The sequence below is a fragment of the Ziziphus jujuba genome, chromosome 8, assembly GCF_031755915.1.
Source record: "Ziziphus jujuba cultivar Dongzao chromosome 8, ASM3175591v1".
NCBI lineage: Eukaryota > Viridiplantae > Streptophyta > Magnoliopsida > Rosales > Rhamnaceae > Ziziphus > Ziziphus jujuba.
Genome location: NC_083386.1, coordinates 19,801,181 through 19,822,791, shown reverse-complemented (window position 1 = coordinate 19,822,791; position 21,611 = coordinate 19,801,181). Strand labels below are relative to the sequence as shown.

Genomic DNA, 21,611 nt, shown 5'->3' with positions numbered 1-21,611 from the left:
TTGCACCTTCAAATTGAGGCCCAAGATCAAAACGATTCGATTAGCATAAGACAAAAAATTTTACAAATGAAAAGCCCGAACTGTTAGTTGGTAGTAGACCAAAATTAAAAAAGCCCAAAAACGGCTCGTTGAGCCGAAGACAGGAAAGAATACAAAGCACGAAACAATCTGACATTTTGTGTAGGGGCAAAATGGTAAAAATGCAAACAGCTTTCTTGAACGTAACAACCAGGCAGGAGAGAAAGACATGGAAATGGAATGGGGGGTCTGACGTGCATGATTGTGAATAGCCATCAGCATCAGTTATTTAGTTCGCTACCTCCCAAAGTCAGAGATTAGTCTTCTCACTTTCTCTCTCTAAAAAAAAAGAAACTCTCTCTCTCTATCTTTCTCTCTATAATATTAGGTACTTTTTTATTTTTTATTTTTCCCTCTATGTCTGCCTATACATTCCCGAGAAAATAAGGAAAAACCATTTTCCCGAGAAAAAGAAAATGTCAGACGCTTTGATCAATGGACTCGCCGGTGCTGGAGGAGGGATCATCGCTCAGCTTATTACTTATCCTCTTCAAACTGTATAATTACAGATCTCCTTATGCCCCTTTTTTATTCGTTTCTTTTTCTTTTTTTTAAGTTTTTTATTTTTTTAATTTTGTGCTTTTATTATTTTTTTTTTTTTGTGGGTTGTAATCTGTAGGTGAATACTCGTCAACAGACGGAGCGTGATCTTAAGAAGGAGAAGAGGAAGCTTGGAACTATTCAACAAATGTGTCAGGTTTTTTTCTTCCGGGCTCAATTTTTTTATTTTTTTTCCTTGTTGTTTTTCAATATTTGTTACTTTTTAGTTTTATTATATCCCATCTCTCTGTGTGTAGGTTGTGAAACAAGAAGGATGGGGAAGATTATACGGAGGTTTGACGCCATCGTTAGCAGGCACAGCTGCTTCTCAAGTGAGCATCCTTCAGCTCTCATCAAAAGCAAAACAATGCAAATCTCAATTTTCATTCTTAATGATTCATGTTCAGTAATCTCTTATTAGGAATGCTATTTCTGAATTCAGTAGCTAGTGAGAGTCTCTTTACGTATTGCTTTTGTGTCTAAACTTTAAAAGTCCCAAGTCACTGCTTGATATCTAAGAATTTGATAGGAAAGTGAGAAAATATTTTAGATTTCAGAATTTGATAGAGAGGGAAAGCAGGTTAAATTTAAAAGGGTTCAGGGTTGTTTTGTATTTAAGTAGTGTTATGTAAAATATACATAGGCAAATTATGTTTTAGACGACATCATTCCTGTAATGTATGCTTATTTGTAGAATTGTGGAGGATGTAATGGTAAAGAGCAGTGATAGAATTTTTTTTCGTATCTTTTTATTTTTCTGTTTTATTATTTCGGTGCAGTAGCATGTGGTCTCATGTCTCTGAAATTCGTGCCATTGATGGATTCATTTTTCGTTACTTATTATCCGCACAATTTTAAGTTAAAGTGAACTGATACAGCTCTTCTCGTGATTTATTTACTAATGGTGGGCTTGTGTTATCTTGAAATTTTCTCCCCTCCATTAGGTTTCTTACCAATATGCACAAAAATATATTTGTCTCTGATTCTCCTCCTCTGGGCAAAAGTTTAGGCGAGCTTAAGCTGATATGTTTTGGATATGCGGATGCCTTGGCAGTTTTACATTGACCCCTTTCCACTATTCTGCCAGTACTCTTTGCTTGAGCGAATTTTAATAGTTGTGTGCTCAAGCTACCAGGGCTTCTTGAATGTTTTAAGACAGATTAAGAAAATATAAAATTTCTTTGTATGTGGGACATTTTTAAATTACATTATTACACTGTTATTTGGTGATGTTGACATTACATCCTCAATGGACCAATTTCAGAACTATTTTGAAACCAGAAATAGTTGTTATTCTGGTTTATAAATCATGTGAATTAAAATACAGTTTATAAGAATTATATATAAAAAATGAAAAATAAATAAAAATAAAAATAAAAACTAAGCTCAAACCATTGCTTAGTTCATGTCATTAAACAGTTATTATTATGCTCAAGTTCAGCAATGCCTTTAAATAACAAAGTAAATAAATTGTCAGCTTTAATTTGTATCTAATATGGTTTCTCTATTCTCAAAACAAGCTAGACGAGTTGTATGCTTCTTTAGATATGTTTGCCTTAGAACTTCCTTTACTTACCTAGATGGTCCAGAATCAGCTTAGTTCTATGACAATTTGTTAACCTGCATTGCATAGATCTAAATTATATATGATTTGTCTAGCTTTCTGGTTTCTTATGTACTTGCAATTTTACTGGTACAGGGTGTTTACTATTATTTCTATCAAATATTCAGGAACAAGGCTGAAGTTGCTGCACTTGAACGAAGGAAGTTAGGAATAGGTGATGGATCAGTTGGAATGTTCACCTCACTTCTGGTGGCTGCTTTGTCAGGGTGATTTACTTTGTCAATGCAACCTTAGGTCTAGTGGCTTTCATTATTTCTTATTTTACTTCAACATAGCTGCAATTGGTTTTACTACTCAAATTTGTTGTATCAGCTTCTCATAAAAGCTTTTTAATTAATAAATTGCAATTTGAGTGGACAGAGAAAACTTTTAGTGACTATGTTTATCCTAATATATGTCTTATATTTAACTTTTTCTTTTAAAAATCATGTGACATGCTGCTAAGAATTTCCATAAAATTTTCTTGTTATAGGTGTGTGAATGTGCTGTTGACAAACCCTATATGGGTAGTTGTTACCCGCATGCAGGTAACAAGCTAACTGAAATTAGCCACAAGCTTCACTAAATCTCGAATGTGTCAGAGGCATACTAAATGTTTTTCCTTGCATTATTTACATTTATTTTACAACCATGTTTTATATTGGTAATATGCGATTTGACACGTCTGCAATAGTTTATATATGGAAAGTCCTGTTTTGTTCTTCTAAGATGGGTATTCCATGCGAACTTAAGTGGCTGAAAATTTGAACCAAATTCTTTGGCCATAATTCTATCATGGTTCCTTGATTTCTTGGACAGAATTATGCTGTGTCTGGTACAGAGCTCTTTTAAGCACAGATTTATTAATAATTTGCTTTGAAACCAATTTCACTAAATATTTTCTCCTGTTGCACCGAGGGTCAAATTTCCCAAATTGAATAATAAGCACTGCTCTCCATTTTTCTCTGCAGTTTGCAATTTGATCTTCTAACGTTTTCCATTGGAACACTAATTTTTGTGCAGACTCATACAAAAATCTCAACGAAGCCCACGCCTGGTGAGACACCATTGATTACTGCAGATGAAGCCGTTCTTGCTGCAGCAGCTGAGCCTCCTCCCTATGGGACTGCTCATGTGGTTGGTGCAATCGCATTCTTCTTTCTCTAAATTTTAGATTCTGGGGAGGGAGGATCTAGGGATACTTACTTTTTTATTATGTTTGTCAAGGTAGCTCATAAAACACTCCTTAAGCAGCTCTGTCTAAGGAGCGTTTAAATAAAAGTAAATAAGTTATCTTAGCTTAATGTTTCTATGGTTCCTCACTTCCTATGACAGAATTACTTGATTGCATGGTTTTTACCTAAATTAACTTTTACTTTGCTGCAACAAATTTTTGTTCGGATTGTGAGTTGCGACACTGTTTCTGCATTGATTGACTACAAGAGCAGGTTGTTGGATTGGACTTGTAAAAATCTGTTGCTGGTCCGAGACATTTGAAGCAGATTGATCAGCCATTTGGTCAATGAACTGATCATTTTTTTGATGAATGAAATTTTTTTTTTTTTTTTTTTTTTTTTTTTTTTGTGTTGGGTGGGGGGGAGTGAACATGAAATTTAAATGCTAATTGTAGAATTTAAAATAAATTTGGTTATTAGATGTGATTATTCAATTTTTGTAGACAGTAAAATGATTGATTGGTTCTTGGAGTCATACGTTCCAGGCTTAAAGGAAATGAGAGGAGTTAGAATTACTTCAAATGAGCTCATCCTTCGTGGATTTTTATGTGTTAAATATGTGTTTAATATTGGTTAGAGGCATACTTGTGTTGCAACTACTTATTTTCTTTGTTGTTGTAGGTTTTCCCATCATGCAATTTCATTTGATACTCAGAAATTTTTCCCCCCTTATTTTATGATGTAAAATATTTACAGGTCCAGGAAGTTTTTGATGAAGCTGGAATTTGGGGTTTCTGGAAAGGTGTATTACCGACATTGATTATGGTACGTGACAAGTAACCCTTGTATGTGGTAAGAGAATACCACTAATTGTTTCTCCTCTTGATCACAGGTTAGTAATCCTTCCATACAATTCATGCTTTATGAAACCATGTTGAAGAAGCTGAAGCAAAGCCGTGCCTCGAATAAGAATGGTAACAGTGTGGTTACTGCTTTAGAGGTTAGGTTTCATTTAGTTCTCCAACTTTTCAGCATTGCTACAGTTTTTCTGGTTTTTTATTTTGAAAATCTTATATGTTGACATTCAGCACTTGTGCATTGTTATTCACCCTCTGATTGAGCTAATAAGTTTCTTGATTTTGGTAGATATTTCTTCTCGGTGCTCTGGCAAAACTAGGGGCTACTGTTGTGACATATCCTCTTTTAGTTGTGAAGGTAAATGATGGATCCTGTACAATTAAATATTTATAAATATTGACAGATAACTTGGTGCCCTGAGCTGAAATTGTTGACTTCTTAAATTCCTTTGAAATTGATAAAAATAGCTAATGACATCAGTTATTTTAAAAACATGATCTCCTGCTATGATTTTCTGTATTGTCAACATGTTAATTTTGTCTGGTTGGAATAATTAGTTTCTTTACATCAATATTGTAATATATTTGTTGCAAATACCTTGGATTATCTGGTGGGAATCTTTGCTGAGATTTGGTTCTATGGTTGGATTATAAGTCAAATGCTAAGGGAGAGCATGGGGCTGTGGAGAGATAATGATATGTGAGTTGGGCCAGATAATAAACCATTGAAGTAGAACCCTTGGCCTGCTTCTTTCCTTGATTTCATTACAATATTAATATTTTTATCTATTTCGCCATGATATTTGGATATTCACTGATTTTTTAGCTTAGCATGTTTCGGTCAGTCATTTTAGTTTCTTCTGTTACAGTCGAGGCTTCAAGCAAAACAACTTACAACTGGTGACAAGAGGCATCATTACAAAGGTTTGAACAGTTACAAAGTCTTCTTTTTATAGTGCCATCCTATATTTGGAGTTCGGATTCCACAACGGCCCCCCTCAAAAAAAAAAAAAAAAAGAGAGGCATATGAATTCCTCACTTGTTTTCATGGAAATTCATTTGTTATTTTTATAGTTTCTATATAATTTTCTTATTATAAACAATGAAGACTGAAATTTCTTTTCTTTTCTACCCCTAGTAAGTTCTAACTACCAAACATGGCCTAAAATTTAAAACTAGAATTATTGCCATTTTGTTCCATCAAAGCATGGTCCAAGGAGTCCAATGGTATACATCCATATGTCTCACCTGCAATATTAGCTTTTACAAATATTGATCAACTGAGAAGCTAGTTGAGGGATACAGGGATCTGTGAAGGAAACTAACCCTTATTATGCTTAAATCATCGTCTTCTTCAAATATTAACTTAATGTTGGAATATGAATGACACCTTTTCGTTGTTAAAAAATTCAGGCACATTGGATGCTATTTTGAAGATGATTCACCATGAAGGATTTTATGGGTTTTACAAAGGGATGAGAACCAAAATTGTACAGAGTGTTCTTGCTGCTGCTGTACTGTTCATGGTCAAGGAAGAACTTGTTCAAGGTGCTCGGTTTTTGCTTACCAAGAATGCCATTAACACAGTGAAATCAAAGCCATCATGATTACAACTCTTAGTTCATTTCATTCATATATGATACGATCTTACTAGAAATTCTATTGTCAATTGCTGGCTTATTATGTGATTCAGCATTTGCAATTGGCAAACTCGGACCCCAAAATAAAATAGGATGTAAGGGGATAAATTGAAAGCAAAATGATTGTTGTACTTGTACCTCTTCTGTTAGTGGATTTTTGTGAAAACGTATTTTTTTAGTGGGATTTTCTTTTTTCTTTTCGTTGCTTTGGCTTTGTCAGAGTTTTGATGAATGCCGTGATGTGCCAACGATTGTTTTATATATTAAAACAGCCTACATAAGGATAGTTTAAAAACGTTTTTCTCAATCTCATTCTCTTAGTTTGCAAAAAAATTAAAAATCTCATTCTTATAATTTTTTTCTTTTTTTACAATAATTTCTCTTTTTGTTTTAACACATGTAGAGCATATTTTCTAAGTTTAAAAATCCTTCCAATTTTATATTAAACATATTTTTCAATTTTACCAATTTCCATAATTTGAAATTATGATTCTATGCGCCAGCTCGTTCATTTAGTCGGTTTGCGATCTTTTAAGCAATCCTTTTTGCAGAGAAATAGAATATGTAAATATATAAACAATAATAAAACTATATGGAAGTTGATATCTTCAAAATGTTATTAATCAAAATATGTAGTTCTTTCTATTTTATTAACATCAAAACATAACTTATGTAATCTTGCCCTATTAAAACTTTTTAAATTTTTTGGGACGTATGACGACCAAAAATAAAAGTTTTCTTGGAGTTTTCCCTTTTGGGGAATTTTTATTTTTATTTTTGTTTTTTGGTTTTTAGTCAACCCCTTTTGGGGACTTCATAAGTTGAGTGTTTATTCATATATATTTTTAATTACGTCAAAAATATTAACTTCTTCCAATCAGAAAATTCATAACTCGTCCAAATACCTCCAATCACCGAGTAGTACACCTAAACCGCATCACTTATTAATTAATTGGACATTTAATTATTTATTTTTTGGATAATATAAGCTTTTAGCCTTTTACCTTATTCTTGAGCGCGCATTACGCACACACGGCGTATGGTAAGAGTCATTCAGCTGCATAATCCATTAAACTGCACCAGCAACGCTCAAATTCCACTCTCTCTGAATCATTTTCGCTTTCGGACAAAACCTCAAAACAAAGCACCAAAACACAGAGTCGTTTCAAGTCCAAAACCCCCTCAACACCTCCTTCAAGCTAATAGAAGAGAAAATGCAGGAAACGAAAGCAGAGACGACGACCAAAAACCCTAAGAAGGCCAATCTCTTGGACCACCACTCCATCAAACACATCCTCGACGAGTCCGTCTCAGAGGTCAGTATAATTCCTCCCGATCTAAACCAAATTTTGAGCCTTTTTTTTTCTTTCTTTATAGATTAATTTTGATTTTCGCTTAATTTTCATTTTCCTGGAATTTCGAATAGATCGTGACGGGTCGTGGATATGTGGAAGATGTGAGGCTGAGTAATGTAAGATTGCTATTGGGAACGGTTATTATTGTTATTGCACTGTTCGCTCAGTTTTACAAGAAGAAGTTCCCTGAGAACCGCGATTTCCTCATCGCTTGCATCGTGTTATATCCTTTTTATTTTTCCTCTTTTTTTTTCTTTTTCTTTTTTTTTTTTTTCTTTCTTCTCTCTGTTTGTGGTCTCTGTCTGTTTGTTTGATGAGAAATTGGAGGGAAAAAAAGGGAAATTGTTTTTAACAGAACCATAACTTTGGATTATAGCAACGAAAACTGTTTTTTTTGGGGACTTAAGTAAGATATTTTTGTCGTTTTAGTGGAATGATAGCAATACTTATATTTCTTCGTTAAGAAATAAGCTGAAAAAAAAAAATTATGTTCGGTTTAGATTTTATTAGTGTTTAATTAGGGTGTATTTGATCCAACCTTGACTCTGGCAAGTATATAGTCTTCAATGGGTTGTTGCAGCTGATCATAATCACTAAGGAGAAGAATGCAATCCTTTTCACATATCCTCCGGCGGTATGTTCCTCTTAAACCCCCAATCTTTTTCTGTCTTTTATTTTTCCTTGTACCTCAAAGTATGCTTGTCGTTTATGTGAATGTGTATGATTTAGGTATTGGCACTATGATGCATATATGATGATCTAATAGGTATAAGGAACTGGTTGGTTCAAGGTTGAAACAGGCCACTTTCCTCTGGTTTTGATTTTTCTTTTTTTTTTTTTTAATTATAAATAAGAATGCTTATAATTGATCATGTAATGCTCTCTGGATGATGTATTTGTTGGCTTCAGATAATCTTATTGGAAAATGTAGGTGACATAATTTGGTCTTGTCGCTATTTCTTTTATTAGTCCTTGAGGCCCCAGATTTATTTGTAAAATGTTTATCGTGTGATTTATATCTGCTTGTACTGTCATGGGACTTCGATTTTCCTTTTGCCTGTAAAGGAATCAATGTTGAGGATTATGTGCCAAGGTTAGGTAAGGTTACATGCATTCAGTGAGACTTGAAAGATGTCATGGATGCATAGCTCAAATGGGATTGATATGACTACCAGTTCTATTTGTGACAAGTTAAGCAATGATCTTTTTCTTAATTGCTTGGTGGCTGGAAAGCTTTCAGATTTCATTTTCTCATTAGCTGGGAATATGTTGGTTAACAATGGAATTGTGAGTTTCTATGGGTGGGGGTGGAAGATGGTAGTTTAGGATTTGTCGCCACTTTGTTTATTGGCATATCACATTTAGAATTAAAATGTAAGAGACGATATATAAGAATAAGGGGTTATCTTTTGATATTATATCTTTATGCTGAGTAATATGGAGGTTTCCTTGTTGGAATCTTTTGATAATATATCTTTATGCTAAGTCTCTGATACCTCCTGTATACTAGATCAAGGCCTTCTCTTTTTCAATTACTAATAAATTACTTATTATGGGGAGAAGCAGGGGAGGAAAAATTAAGGACCACAAATTATAGAAAAGAAAATTAAAGGGAAAAAAAACTATGGCAAACTATGGCACATATTATAGTCAGCTTAATTACTTTGCCCGTGTATTAACTTAAAACTCTCATGTTATTATATTCTAGCATCTAATGTATTGAAAAGAATTGTGACCAAAATTTTTAAGGTTTGTTGTTCTATTGTTATGAAATTGGTTCATTGTTTAGCTTGAGAAAGGTTACCTTTTAAAAAGGCAAGCTTCGGACGGTAGGCATATCTTCAACGCATTGAACTACTTGTTTTTCTCATTCGTTCAGGCTTCAAGTAACCAATTAGTAAATGAACTATTGACAAAACATGCATAAGCCTCCAATGAGGTTTTGCCACTTGAGCTAGTTACCTGCTCATTTAGAATTGAGTAATATAAGGAAGGTCCTCCAAGGTTGAGCTAGCCAATATTATCTTTAAAAACAGTTTAGATTTAAAAGCAAAGTATGAATTCTTGTTCTTTGTTCCAAGGAGTGGTAAACAAGAGGATGTCTACCACCATTTTCTTGATTGAGCAAAGCAACGAGCTACTTGGCAAATTGTATGGTTCATTGCTAAATGAAAACTAGTGCATGATTTCTAGTCTTGTAGTGGTTGTGATGGTTGAATTTTTTTTTTGTTTTTTTTTTTTTTTTTTGGTTTGAAATATTATTTTTGCAACGTGAGCTTTCTGCTGCTGCCCCATAATTCTCTTTCCTCATGTACTTGTATAAATTATAGGCTTTCTTCTTGTTTATATATGGAGTTCAGCCTTGGAAACAATAACACCCATGCTACAATCAGTTTGGCTTTAGTAGTATTCCTTCATGAAATGCCATTTTGTGTTGCCATGAACATTTTATTTTGCTTATGTGCTTTAAGCTATACAAGCTTCAAAGAAATTCAAAATGTATATGCCTATTGTGCCCTACTTTTTCTGAATCAAATGTGAATCTCAGAAAAGCTTTAATATGCTGCTGGAAATGGAGATGTATCATGAAGTATTATATTCTCTGTCTCAGTTTGCATAATTTTTCTGTGCAGGGATCCTTCACAAGCACTGGATTGGTGGTATCTTCCAAATTGCCAAGATTCTCTGATATGTATACCCTTATCATAGCTAGTGCAGATCCAAAATCAATTTCTGCACACCAAACGGTGCAGTTCACCAAAAGTGTTACTCAGTGGTCTCTCTCTCTCTCTCTCTCTCTCTCTCTCTCACACACACACACACACACACACACACGCACAACTGCACACATACAAATATATGTATCTTATTGCTTCATTTTAGGTGTTAAAAGCATCAATGCCCCCATCTCGCTCTCGCCTCTAGAGCCCTATTTTTTGATCGCCTATAACGTTGCAGGTTCACCAAGGATGGGATTTTGGTGGAGGGGCTGTTTTGGAAAGATGTTGAAGCATTAATAGATGAATATGTGAGAGAACCAAAAAAGAGCAAATGATTTGAAGCTTCAGATTAGCATTTGATTGGACACACCGCAGGTTGGATAGGAGCTTAGTTATGCTGTCATGTGATCTTAACAAAAAGATGTTGCTCATCAATGTGTTTTCTTCAGAGTTAAACCAGTGGAATTAATATTTTTCAACAAAGACAATATGTTATGAATGATAGAGACTGTGCTTCTCAGCTAATGAAATATGGAACAGTTAACTTTTTTCCTGCATTTTAATTTTAATCAAGTCTTTATGGATTGCGTAACATTACAAATAAGGTTCTTGCATTATGCACACCTTGTTTGATATGTTTCTCGACACCAATGGTGATTGTGGCAATTCCCTGATGTGCTGCTCGTTTGGTGTGCAAGATTATTGACAGGTGATGTTTTGGGCATGTGGTGTTCGTATTTGTCTTATGCCAGCTTGAACCTGCAGGAAGCGACTTCTTGTTGTTCCTTGTTTACAATTCAACCTGGTTGATCGGGTATAATATTCGTTAGAATTTCTGTGTAAGGTCAGTTTTTGGCTAATCAGGACTAGGAAATGATATTCTGCAGTATTGCTTGCTTAAATGCATTATCCATTCTCCATTCTGTGCTTGATGGCGAAGATTCTTCAATGCACTTGTTTAAATTATTTTCACCTTGCTGCGCAAATGTTGCCTCTACGATTTCCCATTACTTGGTATCGAGCAACGTTCTTATTGTTTACATATTTGGTTAACCTTTTGCTTTCATCTGGGATTTTTGAGCCATATCTTCAATCCAGTTAAGACCGGTAATGGCAGAGCCCTATATCAAGTGTTTCTGCTAGCCTATTACAATTATATACGTGTATATATATATAGATGAACTTCTTTTTTCTTTTTTCTTTTTTCTTTTTTCTTTTTTTCTCTTTTCTTTTTTTTTTTCTTTTTTTAAAAAAAAAAAAAAAACATATCCCTTTTAGTTCGTCTTTTTTTCACTTACACCCTTTAAGTTTTTAATAATTTCGTGTACATACCTTTAAAGTTATAGTTTTGTTGCATATTCTACCCTTGTACCAGTCCAACTGTTGGAAAGCCTGACTAGAGCTACATTCTTTTTTAAAGACAAAAATACCCTTGCCTTCACTGCCAGTGCCTGTTATTCAACTGTTACTCTAACTTTCAAAGAGATGAAAAGAGGTGATCGGCCAAATAGACGACATCCACAAAGTTGAGCTCATGGATGGAGCGTACAGACTCGCCTATGGGGAATGACTGGGTATGATTGTCAAATACCGCGAATTTGAACTGTTGTAGTCTTTTTCTTTCTGGTAATATGAACTGGTAGGGCCTGTTTGTTTTTTGCCAGTTATATCTTAATATGACTTATTTTAAGTCATAAGATATTTTTTGTTTTTTATAACTTATTTTAAGATTCTTTTATCTTAATTGAAAAGTAAATTTTTTTTGCTTGTCTTATTGCTAAAAAATTGTCTTATTGCCTTTTCCATATTGTTTCTCCAAAAAAAAAAAAAAAAAAAAAGAAGAAAGTATTTTTACGGGTGATTCACCAAAAAACCATATATATATTTTTTTGCCTCATCGTCTCGTTTTCTGATAACATAATGCAATAAAAAAAATAAAATTAAAAGTCAAGAATATATGTTTGGCTGCTGAGAAACAGAGGAAGAAAAAACCACAACGATGACCATAGGTCATGGAACCGGTTGGCTACCTGCCTATGAAACAAATCCAGGTTTCCAGCGCTGGTGCCAGCTCCGGTGTCGTGATGATGATTGTTGTTTAAGGTCTCTCTCTCTCTCTCTCTCTCTCTCTCTCTCGCCACTAAAAGAATCGAATTCTTAAACAGCGGATCGTCATTCACCGCTGTAAATTCTCCACTGTCCAAGTTATAATTTTTTTGGAAATCCTAGTCCTATTGAATTTAGCTAAAAAATATTTATCTTCGCTTTGCTTTTTTTGTTTGGGTGATGAGAAAATGGAGGAAAATTAAAAGAGAAAAAAAGAAAAAAAAAATTTGTTTGTGCATTGCTACCTAAAGAAAAGTTTCAATCAGATATATATATATATATATTTTTGCGCTGAAAATACGGTTTTAAAACAACCCGAAAATCCGAAGGAAAAAGCCTTCAGTAGGAGTTGGCTATCAAGCCACTCCCCCGGGTTACAAAAATGGAGAAAGGATGAGGTAAGGAGTTAATAGATACATAACCGGAAATATCATTCTTTTGACACCATTTACAAACAAAGTGAGCAAGAAAATTGTTTTCCCGGGGGGACCAAGCAAACTGAGCACTCTGCAGCATCTTTGCCAACCTCCCAATGTCTTTAAATATTCCTTCTGCAGCCCAGTGAGTATTTTGAGAGTTGGGGTTGTTTATTTTTGCAATCACGTTCCATGAGTCTGAAATACAACAGACCTTGGTCCATTTTTCTTCTTCAGCTAACTTTAAAGCCTGCAAAACTCCATAAGCTTCTGCCACTTCTGGATTATCCGATTGAAAGTGCACTGCCATAATTTTTTGCACTTCACCAAGATGGTTTCTGGCAATCACTCCAATCGTACTTCTTCCTTCTTTAACTGCAGCATCTGAGTTGATTCTTTTATGCATTGAAAAGGGAACTTTTTCCGGATTGAGGAGCTTGCTGGAAACAGGCGTGAAAGGTTTTGGACTGGGTCGACACTTGCGTCCTTTGCCTCTTTAAATCTGTGGTTTAGCCATACGATAGTGCTGTCCAGAGAAAAACTAGCTTTGTCGTAGATGATGGAGTTTCTAATTTTCCAAATGTGTTCTAAAATGATCGTGGCATAGCAAAAGAAATCTTCTTTGTCATTTGGATGAACCGGAAGCACTCCTGTAGGATTAGCAGTCAATCTCAACTTCTCTTGAAAAGATTTATCACTCAGTGACTCCCATTTGATACTCCATGGCATGTCAAACCATATTGCTTTAGCCACCTGACAATGAAAAAACACATGCCACTCAGATTTCAATCAGATATTACTCTTCTAGTTTTTGCTCATATCAATAAACAGTGAAAACAATTTTTGCTCTATAGCTTGAACGATCATCAAAATCAAAGTGCTTTTCAAAGGCTATTTGGCCTTTCAATAAGATATAAAATGATGTGTCATTTTTTGTGTGTGGGTAGTTTGTTACGATATAAAATTTAATAATCATAGTATATTTTAATTATTTTTTAATATTTCAAAAATATTATTTATTAAATCACAATTATTTTCAAACGCATAAACAGAATAATGTACATTACAATTAAGTTTTAGGAAAAATAATAAATTTTAAAAACAATAAAGTTCAGCGATAAAAAAAAAAGAAAAAGAAATACAAAAAAAATGAATGTTTGACAAATTATTTCTTTTAACCCTAATTTATGTAGTATTTAGCTTTTATGATCTATTTATTTTCTTCGTATTTTTATTTTTTCTTTTTTGTATATTTTTATAATTTTTTGGTTTAAATTCTATTGGATTTCCTTATCAATTGTTTTAATTTTCATTGTATATACTTTGAAGTCATTTAGTACAGTAGCTTGAATGCTATAAATAAATATTAAATCTATATACAGAAAAAAATAATTGTTTCAACTACAAATGTAGTCATCCCATATACCTAATGTAAATGATTTGTTATTTGGATTCTGTTTACTCGATATATCAGTTTTATTTAACTTATAGAGTCTAGATAGAAAAAAATAATACGGGAAGAGATATTTAATACATATAATCCTAGATTCTGTATATTGAGGATATTTGTTTTATAAGGATTTTATAACCCGAACAATTTGAATCCTTCCAAATTTTTTAAACTAAACATATCGTGTTTCAACTGGGTTATATAATTCAAGTTGTCTGATATATATGACCTGGATTATTTGAACATTTTCGAATTTAATTACCAAAAGTATCTAGTTCATCTAAATTATATAATCCGAATAGAAGCAAACTATATGCTAAATTGATGATTGCGACCATCTACTATAATGTACTTGGCTAATTGGCATATCCCTGGTGGACTAATCACCAAACTCCTCATAAATCGATTTAGGGATTAGGACAACTAAGGAAATTAGTGGTAAAAATTTATAGTGCATTAATTTCATTTTATTTAAAGATAAATTAGTTATTTAAAGGTAAATTAGGCATAAGATTTTGGTGTATGTAGTAAAAATGAATTAATAGGAATGTGTATATAAAGAAATATTCAGTAGGATGGACCTATCATATAGGATAGAGAGTCGTCCAATTAAAATTCACCACTTCAATAAAAAATTCCAAATTAGCCTCATTTACCATATGTATCATTAACCCTTTTCTAACACTGTTAACCTAAGATTACATTTTGATCTATTACCAAAAGTACTTTTTATGGAAATTTCTTAGATCTTATAGATATCTCCAATTAAATTAATTATTCAATTGATATCAGTATCTTGTTACCACCAAGGTTACATTGTCTTTGGTAAGATTCCTTAAATCTCTCAAATTAAATTATTTGTTATAATTGAGCATCTTTGTTTCTTTTCTCCTGCTGCAAACTTTTTTGCCAAACCATCATGCACGAGTTATTTCTTACCTGTTCAATATGATGGTCTCCTTGATATTTCTTGAGTAGTCAGGAACATTCGTTAGAAAATATTTGATTATAACCCAAACTTTGACATGCCGATGCTCATTGTCGTTATTTTTATTTGTTTGAGGTATTCAAAAAGTTTTAATTAGTGGTTGTTTAAAAAATGCTTTATATTTAAAAAAGCTTTTCTTTAAAATATATATTAAAAGTCACTTATAATAATTAATTTAATTGGAGAGAAATACGGGATCTAAAAAAATTTTATCAAAAATATTTATGGTAATAGATCAAAGTGTAATGGGTTAACAGGGTCAGGAAGGGGTTAATAATATGTACGATAAATGAGGTTGATTTGGAATTTTCTATTGAGGTGGCAAATTTTAATTGAGCGGATCTATATCCTATGTTTTGGGTCCGTCTTACTGAATAATTTTTTATGTGCTGAATAATTTTTTATCTAAATATAATATGGTTATTAAATTTTATAATGTGAATAGGACTATCATTTGTATTTAGATGTTCAAAATGATAAAACAAACATATCATTTAAGTCTTTTTAGTTAATCTCAATTAAGTTTAAAGATGTGATTAGATCTTCTAACATCTAATATAAAAAACAAACAGGACCTTGGCCTTTGGTAGATCTATGGGCGGAGTTAATTGTCCTTCAAATATCACGATTGGAAGTTATTGTTAAAGATCAATTTATCAACTTTTTTTATAGCTCTAATTGCTGTGATATTTTCTCTTCATTTTTGTTTGGTAGACAACAGTTAGTTAAAAGTAAAAAATAAAATAAAAAAAATAAAATAAAAAGAAAAAAAGAAAAAAAAGGTCTCTTGGAAGTTCGAACCACTTTGTGGCCTTCCCCAAGATTTCAAGATATTAAGAGAAAACAAAATACAATTTGTGTTTTAAAAGAGGGCTAATGACTTAAAAAACATGTGTGTGTTTATACATAGATATATATATAGTCCACGGGGAGAAAGCTTTCCCTGGATGCTATTTAAAAAAAACTATAGCTGATTGTATTGCTTTTTTGCTTTTATACCTTTGGTTTGTCTTTAGAAGAGAGAGGGATTATTTCACATAGAAAAAATCTATAGCTTCACTCCACTAAAGAGATTAGGGCCAATCTTTTTCTTCTGATAGAAGATCTGATCGTATCAATAAATAAAAAGGTCATCATGGTGGTATATAAAAATCGAGGATAATGTCACATCAAATCCCTAAATTATATGGTATGTACCATTTTAAATTTTATTTTGTGACAATTAAGTTCTTAAACTTTATAAAATTGTGCATTGTAAGAACAAAATCAAATTTCCATCGAAATGTCCAACAAAAGATGTATGAAAATTACATGATCATTTGATAGAAGCATTGAAAATTACTTCAACCATAACTCTCAAAACAAAATTGAAAAATGTTTGAATAACGGAGAGAAAAATTGCATAAAAACATGGATTTTCATTATAGAGTCGATGGAAAGGAAAGAAGAGTGCAGACCATGTATTTGGGAGTCTTCTAACGAGCTCACAGTAGTGAGGTAACAATTTTCTTCTTCTTCTTGATCTCTGGCATGGACATCTAGAGAAGCTAACAAGAGTGTGATTTTGTAACCAAGTAATTTTTGAAAGAAAATAAGGATTTGTTTTTTTTAATTTATTTTTCTTTTGCATATAGTATCTCTTACTTTATTTTCCAGCTCTTTAAAAAAAAAAAAATTACTGTGTTTTCCAATCTTGTAGCAGAGCAAACCAGTGCTAGCTTTTGGCTGTAAGGCCTTTGGTGGACTTGTTTTGGCTTAAATCCAAAATTTGTTTAGAAAAAAATATACATAAATAAAAAAGACTTTCAATGACCTTATCAAACGGTACACGACTTTCATATATATATTCTATTAGGCATTTAAATAGAAAATTTAATTTTTGTTTATTAAAAAAAAAAAAAAAAAAAAAAGGTTAGAGACTCAAGTGATACAACCCATATAGTTTAGGGATCTAGTACGATGTTATCCCCAAAAATTGTTAAGGACACTACATTCTTCACATATTCATATTAAATTTTATTATTGTTTTCTACATTAGTAAAAGTCAATTTTACCTTTAAAAGTGCGATATATGTAAACTAAACAATAGGTCCATCCAACGTATACCGGAATGCATACATTAAAAGTATGAAATATGTAATCTGAATGATATTGGCTCATCCAACATATGTATATTGAAGTGCATACAGTCTTTCAATTTATACAACTTAGACTTATATTTTCATTATATTTTTAAGAGCGTGGTTGGGTGATCTGAACGATATAGTTCTCGTAATGATTTTTGTTTAAGTGTTTAAAGATATTTATGAATCAATAGATACCTTTAGAATATAAAAAATATTATTAAAAATAAAGTGTGCCAATAATTTTTATATTATGAATAGAATTCTCCAAAATAAAAGGCTAGTATCGGTAACAACATTAAGATTATTGAAAATATAAGGGTATGTAGGTGAAAAAAATTCAAACTAAAAAGGAAGGTTGGTGTAATTTACCTTTTTTATAAATTAAACTGGGAAATTTAGCATCAGGCTGATCGAACTATGTTAGAACCCATCCAGGATCCTTTATCAGAATTTTAGATAAGCCATGATTTCAGAGAAAACCCTATCTGACTATCCTACAGAAAATCTGGTAGCATTTCCCCTAAGAATTGAACTTACCCCAAAAATTTTCTGCACAAAAAATACTTCACTATCATACCATCTTATTTTTTCCACCTTACTACAAGATTTTCCACAAAGTGCAATACTTTAGTAATAAAGTATAAAAATATATATACTAGAAATAATTTAGTAAATAAAAAATATGTTTAAATATTCATGTCCATCCACACCATTCACTTACTACAATTTTATATTTGTATACCACTTTATAAACACATCAAGTGCATAAATGTAGATAGAAGAGTAATAAAACAACAATAACAATAATAATAATAATAATGGTAATGATAATAATATTAGTACAACTTACTCGAGGGCTACTATATTGATCTGAAAGCTACCACATTTGCCCCAAGACTATCATATTTATCCAATGGGATGTATATGATGAGTAAGCAATTGATACGAATGATAATGATAATAACAGTAACAAATTTACAAGTAGTAATAATAATAATAATAATAATAATAATAACTACAGTAATAATTAACAACGGCAACAATGATAAATAATAATAATAATAAACATAATAACATATAATAATGATGAATAATAATAATAATATTAACAACAACAAATAACAATAATAATAATAAATAATGATAATAATCGAATATCATAATCATGAATAGATAAAATAAAATTTTAAAATTTATAGATATATTATGAAATTTGCACATTCGTAGTGGAGATACGTCCGATATATCATATAACATGCTAATGCATAGTGCCATATGATCCGAGATGGTTGCCTATAGTGGTCATCTGATCCACTAGTTTGTAGACAACAAAATTACGAGGCTAAGCTATGGATGGGCTGAATTGGATCGCTGCCCCCGTACGATGTAGTACATACAGATATAATATAATATATATACACGTATACATGAAAAAGATACTTGATTCACTATACGATGTACTAGTGATGTCAGATAGTACTTGGCATCCCAAGCACTATCTAACGGGGAGGTTAAAGAGAGAAACTTGCAATCAGTTATCTTGGCATCTCGTTGTGCCAATTACTAATAACTCGTCATAGCCAAAACAATCGTCATTCGAATGAAGGAAGACTGGCTGATGCTCATTGAGCAAATATATTTGCCAATCCTTAGGCCCATAAGTGCCACAAGATGGCCATACGTACATGCATTCTAATCCATAATAATCAGCCATCTTGCAGTCAAAGAAGAGGCGGTTGATACTCACTATGCAAATATATTTGCCTACTATCTCTCACCACTGCTCACAAATGATTACCATGTATATAATTTGTGCGTTAATCCATATAATAACCAGTCATTTTATGGCCAATGAGGGGAGTGGCTGACGCTCACTGTGTGAAATACTTGCCAATCCTCATATCCATGGCTCCTACAAGATGAGTGTAATATAATAATCATTCACCGTGCGACCAAGGAGAGTGATGGCTGATACTCACCGTACAAATATACTTGCTAATCTTCAGACTCATGGCTTTCACAGGGCAATCATAGATACTTACACGCTAAACAACAAATATAGTATAAAATACTAGTATTGTATGATGTATCTAAAAACTATAAAAAATTACAATATCATAAATGCTGAAATTTGATAAAATACAACCAAGTTTATACACTTTACTAAATCCATAAAAATTTCATATTTCCTTTTAAATAACCTCATAAATCCAACGATTTTATAAAACTAAATTACTTTTATAATGGTTTCAATTTCACAATTATTCAAATACACAAATATATTTTTAACTAAAAATTATTTGTCTTTCTTAAATATTTGTAATTAATTTATGAAAAAAATCATATTAAATCACATGAAATTTCACACAAAAATAAACACATATAAATATATTTTCTTTTGCATAATAAATTTAATAATAAATTTCACCATACTTTAGCAAAATAATTTCTCTAAAACTATAAATATAATTTTATGCAACAAATATATTTAAATCATATAAGTTTTACTGAAGAAACTTAAATAACAATTTTTTTGAATTTTAAAACATATATAATAATTTTTCAGAATTTCCAATAACACAAATATATGTGTATTTATACACATCTATATCTGCGCAGCAATATATATTCATCTACATACATTCATATGTATTCACACATGTATATGTATAATCATATACATATAAACACAATCTTTTTAGTAAGCATATATGTGCTCATTTATATATTTATACAATATATATACATATAAATATATAAATAATGTATATTCATATACACTCGGACATGCATATACATATACATAATCATATGTTCATACACATGTATTCTTTTATATATATATATATATATATATATATATATAATTCTTTTAACAAGCATATATATATATATATATTTATATTTATATTTGTATGAATATATGCATCTGTACACATGCCAAAAAAGTACTATAGCTACTTATACATGTATATATATGCAAGAATATATATTTGCAAATATGCATATACATATCTATATATAAACATGTGCATACATACACAATTTAACACAATTACCATATTAAATACAAAATTTACTCAAAAATGGTAACTTTTCAAATATACACCCATAATTCACAAACAAAGTATCAATGAAAAGTTTAAGAGATAAGGAACACACTACTAACCTTCGTTGGGCTCAACACCGCTGGCGTTAGCCAAAAAGCTTCGGCCAAACTCCCCTTCAATTTATCTGACACAGGGTTAGGTATTTGGATTAATGGATTCAATTTTTGAAGCCAGGGGGTCGAAACTATGGGGGAGGACTGAACTCGCGGCAGAAATTGCCAAAAAATTGGCAAAAGGGAAGCCCCCAACCATCTACGTTAATTTGTCGATCCCGGTGCATTCATTGGTCAAATGGCCATAAACTTGGCCACGGGCATCGCCCGATCATGGGCTCTTACATCAGGTGGGGACGAACAATCGATCAATGGAGAGAGAGGGGGGGAGAAGAGAGAGAGACAGAGAGACAAAGAGAGAGAAGGGCTATTTTCCTTCCTGGGAGAAGAGAGAGGGGGTAGGGAAAAAGAAAAAAAGAAAAAATATTTTTATTATTATTTTGTGGTGACACATGACACCATCGGTTGGTGACATATGGTACTATCAGTTGGTGACACATGACACCCACTAATTAGTGGCACATGGCACCCATTAGAGACTTCTAAATATTTCATTACCTAGTAAAGTTAGTTACAGAAAAATAGATACGACTTTAAAGATCTGTAACTTTTCAACTGTGGATCCAAATTAAGTGTACCGTCAGTCTATGGACTAAACATTATCATATAATACATGAGTTAACATAAAAATCTATATAAATAAAAGGTCAACTCTGAGCTCATCAATCAGTTTGGGTTGCATTTTATTTTGACCATAACTTTCTAATCTTGGTCCAATTTTGACATACTACTAGTTTACGAACTCGTGTCGAAGAATACTTTACCATGGTACATCGATCAATATAAAATTTCTCTTGCAATAAAAAAGTCAACCGTAAGACCTACTCGGTCAATCCCGGTCAAATTTGATCAAAAATTCAAACGTTAGTATTTTTTTGAATTGGGATGTTACAAACTATGACCTATTAAAATGAACTTTAACCCTAGAAATAATTATTATCTTTAGGAGGAGATGAATTAATATTCAGAATCTTTCAATAAAGTTTTTCTATTTATATGAAATAGAATGTCAAAACTCCTATAAATTCAGCCTATTTTCATATATCCAGTATCTAAATATTTCCAAAGAAATAAAAAAAAAAGTATCAAGTATGAAAAATGCTTAAATCTCTTATCATTATCTTAATTTTAATCTCATGAGCTTATAGTCAATGGATGTATTGAAACGTACCGTCTTGAGAATCATTTATACTTAAAAAGATAAATATATATATATATATATATAAATTCATTTTTTAGCAAGAACTGAAAAATATTTTTTTTGTCAAAAAAATTATTATTATTATTATTGAAATTGAGAGGTTTAAACTTGATAAGAAATTATTGTTATTTTT

General features: G+C 31.9%; 2 protein-coding genes across 3 annotated transcripts; both read left to right on the top strand.

Moving 5' to 3' along the window:
• Positions 1-342: 342 nt before the first annotated feature.
• Positions 343-6,071, top strand: LOC107413740 (peroxisomal nicotinamide adenine dinucleotide carrier). The gene is made up of 11 exons (XM_016021785.4): positions 343-575; positions 698-775; positions 876-950; positions 2,318-2,448; positions 2,715-2,769; positions 3,245-3,358; positions 4,153-4,221; positions 4,289-4,396; positions 4,543-4,611; positions 5,123-5,177; positions 5,667-6,071. Exons 1-11 carry the CDS (start codon positions 495-497, stop codon positions 5,858-5,860), a joined length of 1,029 nt encoding a protein of 342 aa, XP_015877271.2. The 5' UTR covers positions 343-494; the 3' UTR covers positions 5,861-6,071.
• An 828-nt stretch (positions 6,072-6,899) lies between these two features.
• Positions 6,900-10,525, top strand: LOC107413749 (signal peptidase complex subunit 2). 2 transcript variants are annotated; one of them, XM_060819532.1, is made up of 5 exons: positions 6,900-7,209; positions 7,320-7,471; positions 7,801-7,882; positions 9,882-10,024; positions 10,132-10,300. In XM_060819532.1, the coding sequence occupies exons 1-5, from the start codon at positions 7,108-7,110 to the stop codon at positions 10,136-10,138; spliced, it is 486 nt and encodes a 161-aa protein (XP_060675515.1). In that variant the 5' UTR covers positions 6,900-7,107; the 3' UTR covers positions 10,139-10,300. The 2 variants fall into 2 exon arrangements, with proteins under 2 accessions (XP_060675515.1, XP_015877277.1); XM_016021791.4 differs by having other exon boundaries at positions 6,905-7,209; positions 10,207-10,525.
• The last annotated feature ends 11,086 nt before the right edge of the window (positions 10,526-21,611 follow it).

Coding starts and splice junctions, on each gene's coding strand:
- LOC107413740 (XM_016021785.4), top strand. CDS start 495: ATGTCAGACGCTTTGATCAATGGACTCGCCGGTGCTGGAGGAGGGATC. Junction 4,397..4,542: donor GTGTGGTTACTGCTTTAGAG/GTTAGGTTTCAT, acceptor TGATTTTGGTAG/ATATTTCTTCTCGGTGCTCT. Junction 5,178..5,666: donor CAAGAGGCATCATTACAAAG/GTTTGAACAGTT, acceptor TAAAAAATTCAG/GCACATTGGATGCTATTTTG.
- LOC107413749 (XM_016021791.4), top strand. CDS start 7,108: ATGCAGGAAACGAAAGCAGAGACGACGACCAAAAACCCTAAGAAGGCC. Junction 7,210..7,319: donor TCGACGAGTCCGTCTCAGAG/GTCAGTATAATT, acceptor AATTTCGAATAG/ATCGTGACGGGTCGTGGATA. Junction 10,025..10,206: donor ACCAAAAGTGTTACTCAGTG/GTCTCTCTCTCT, acceptor ATAACGTTGCAG/GTTCACCAAGGATGGGATTT.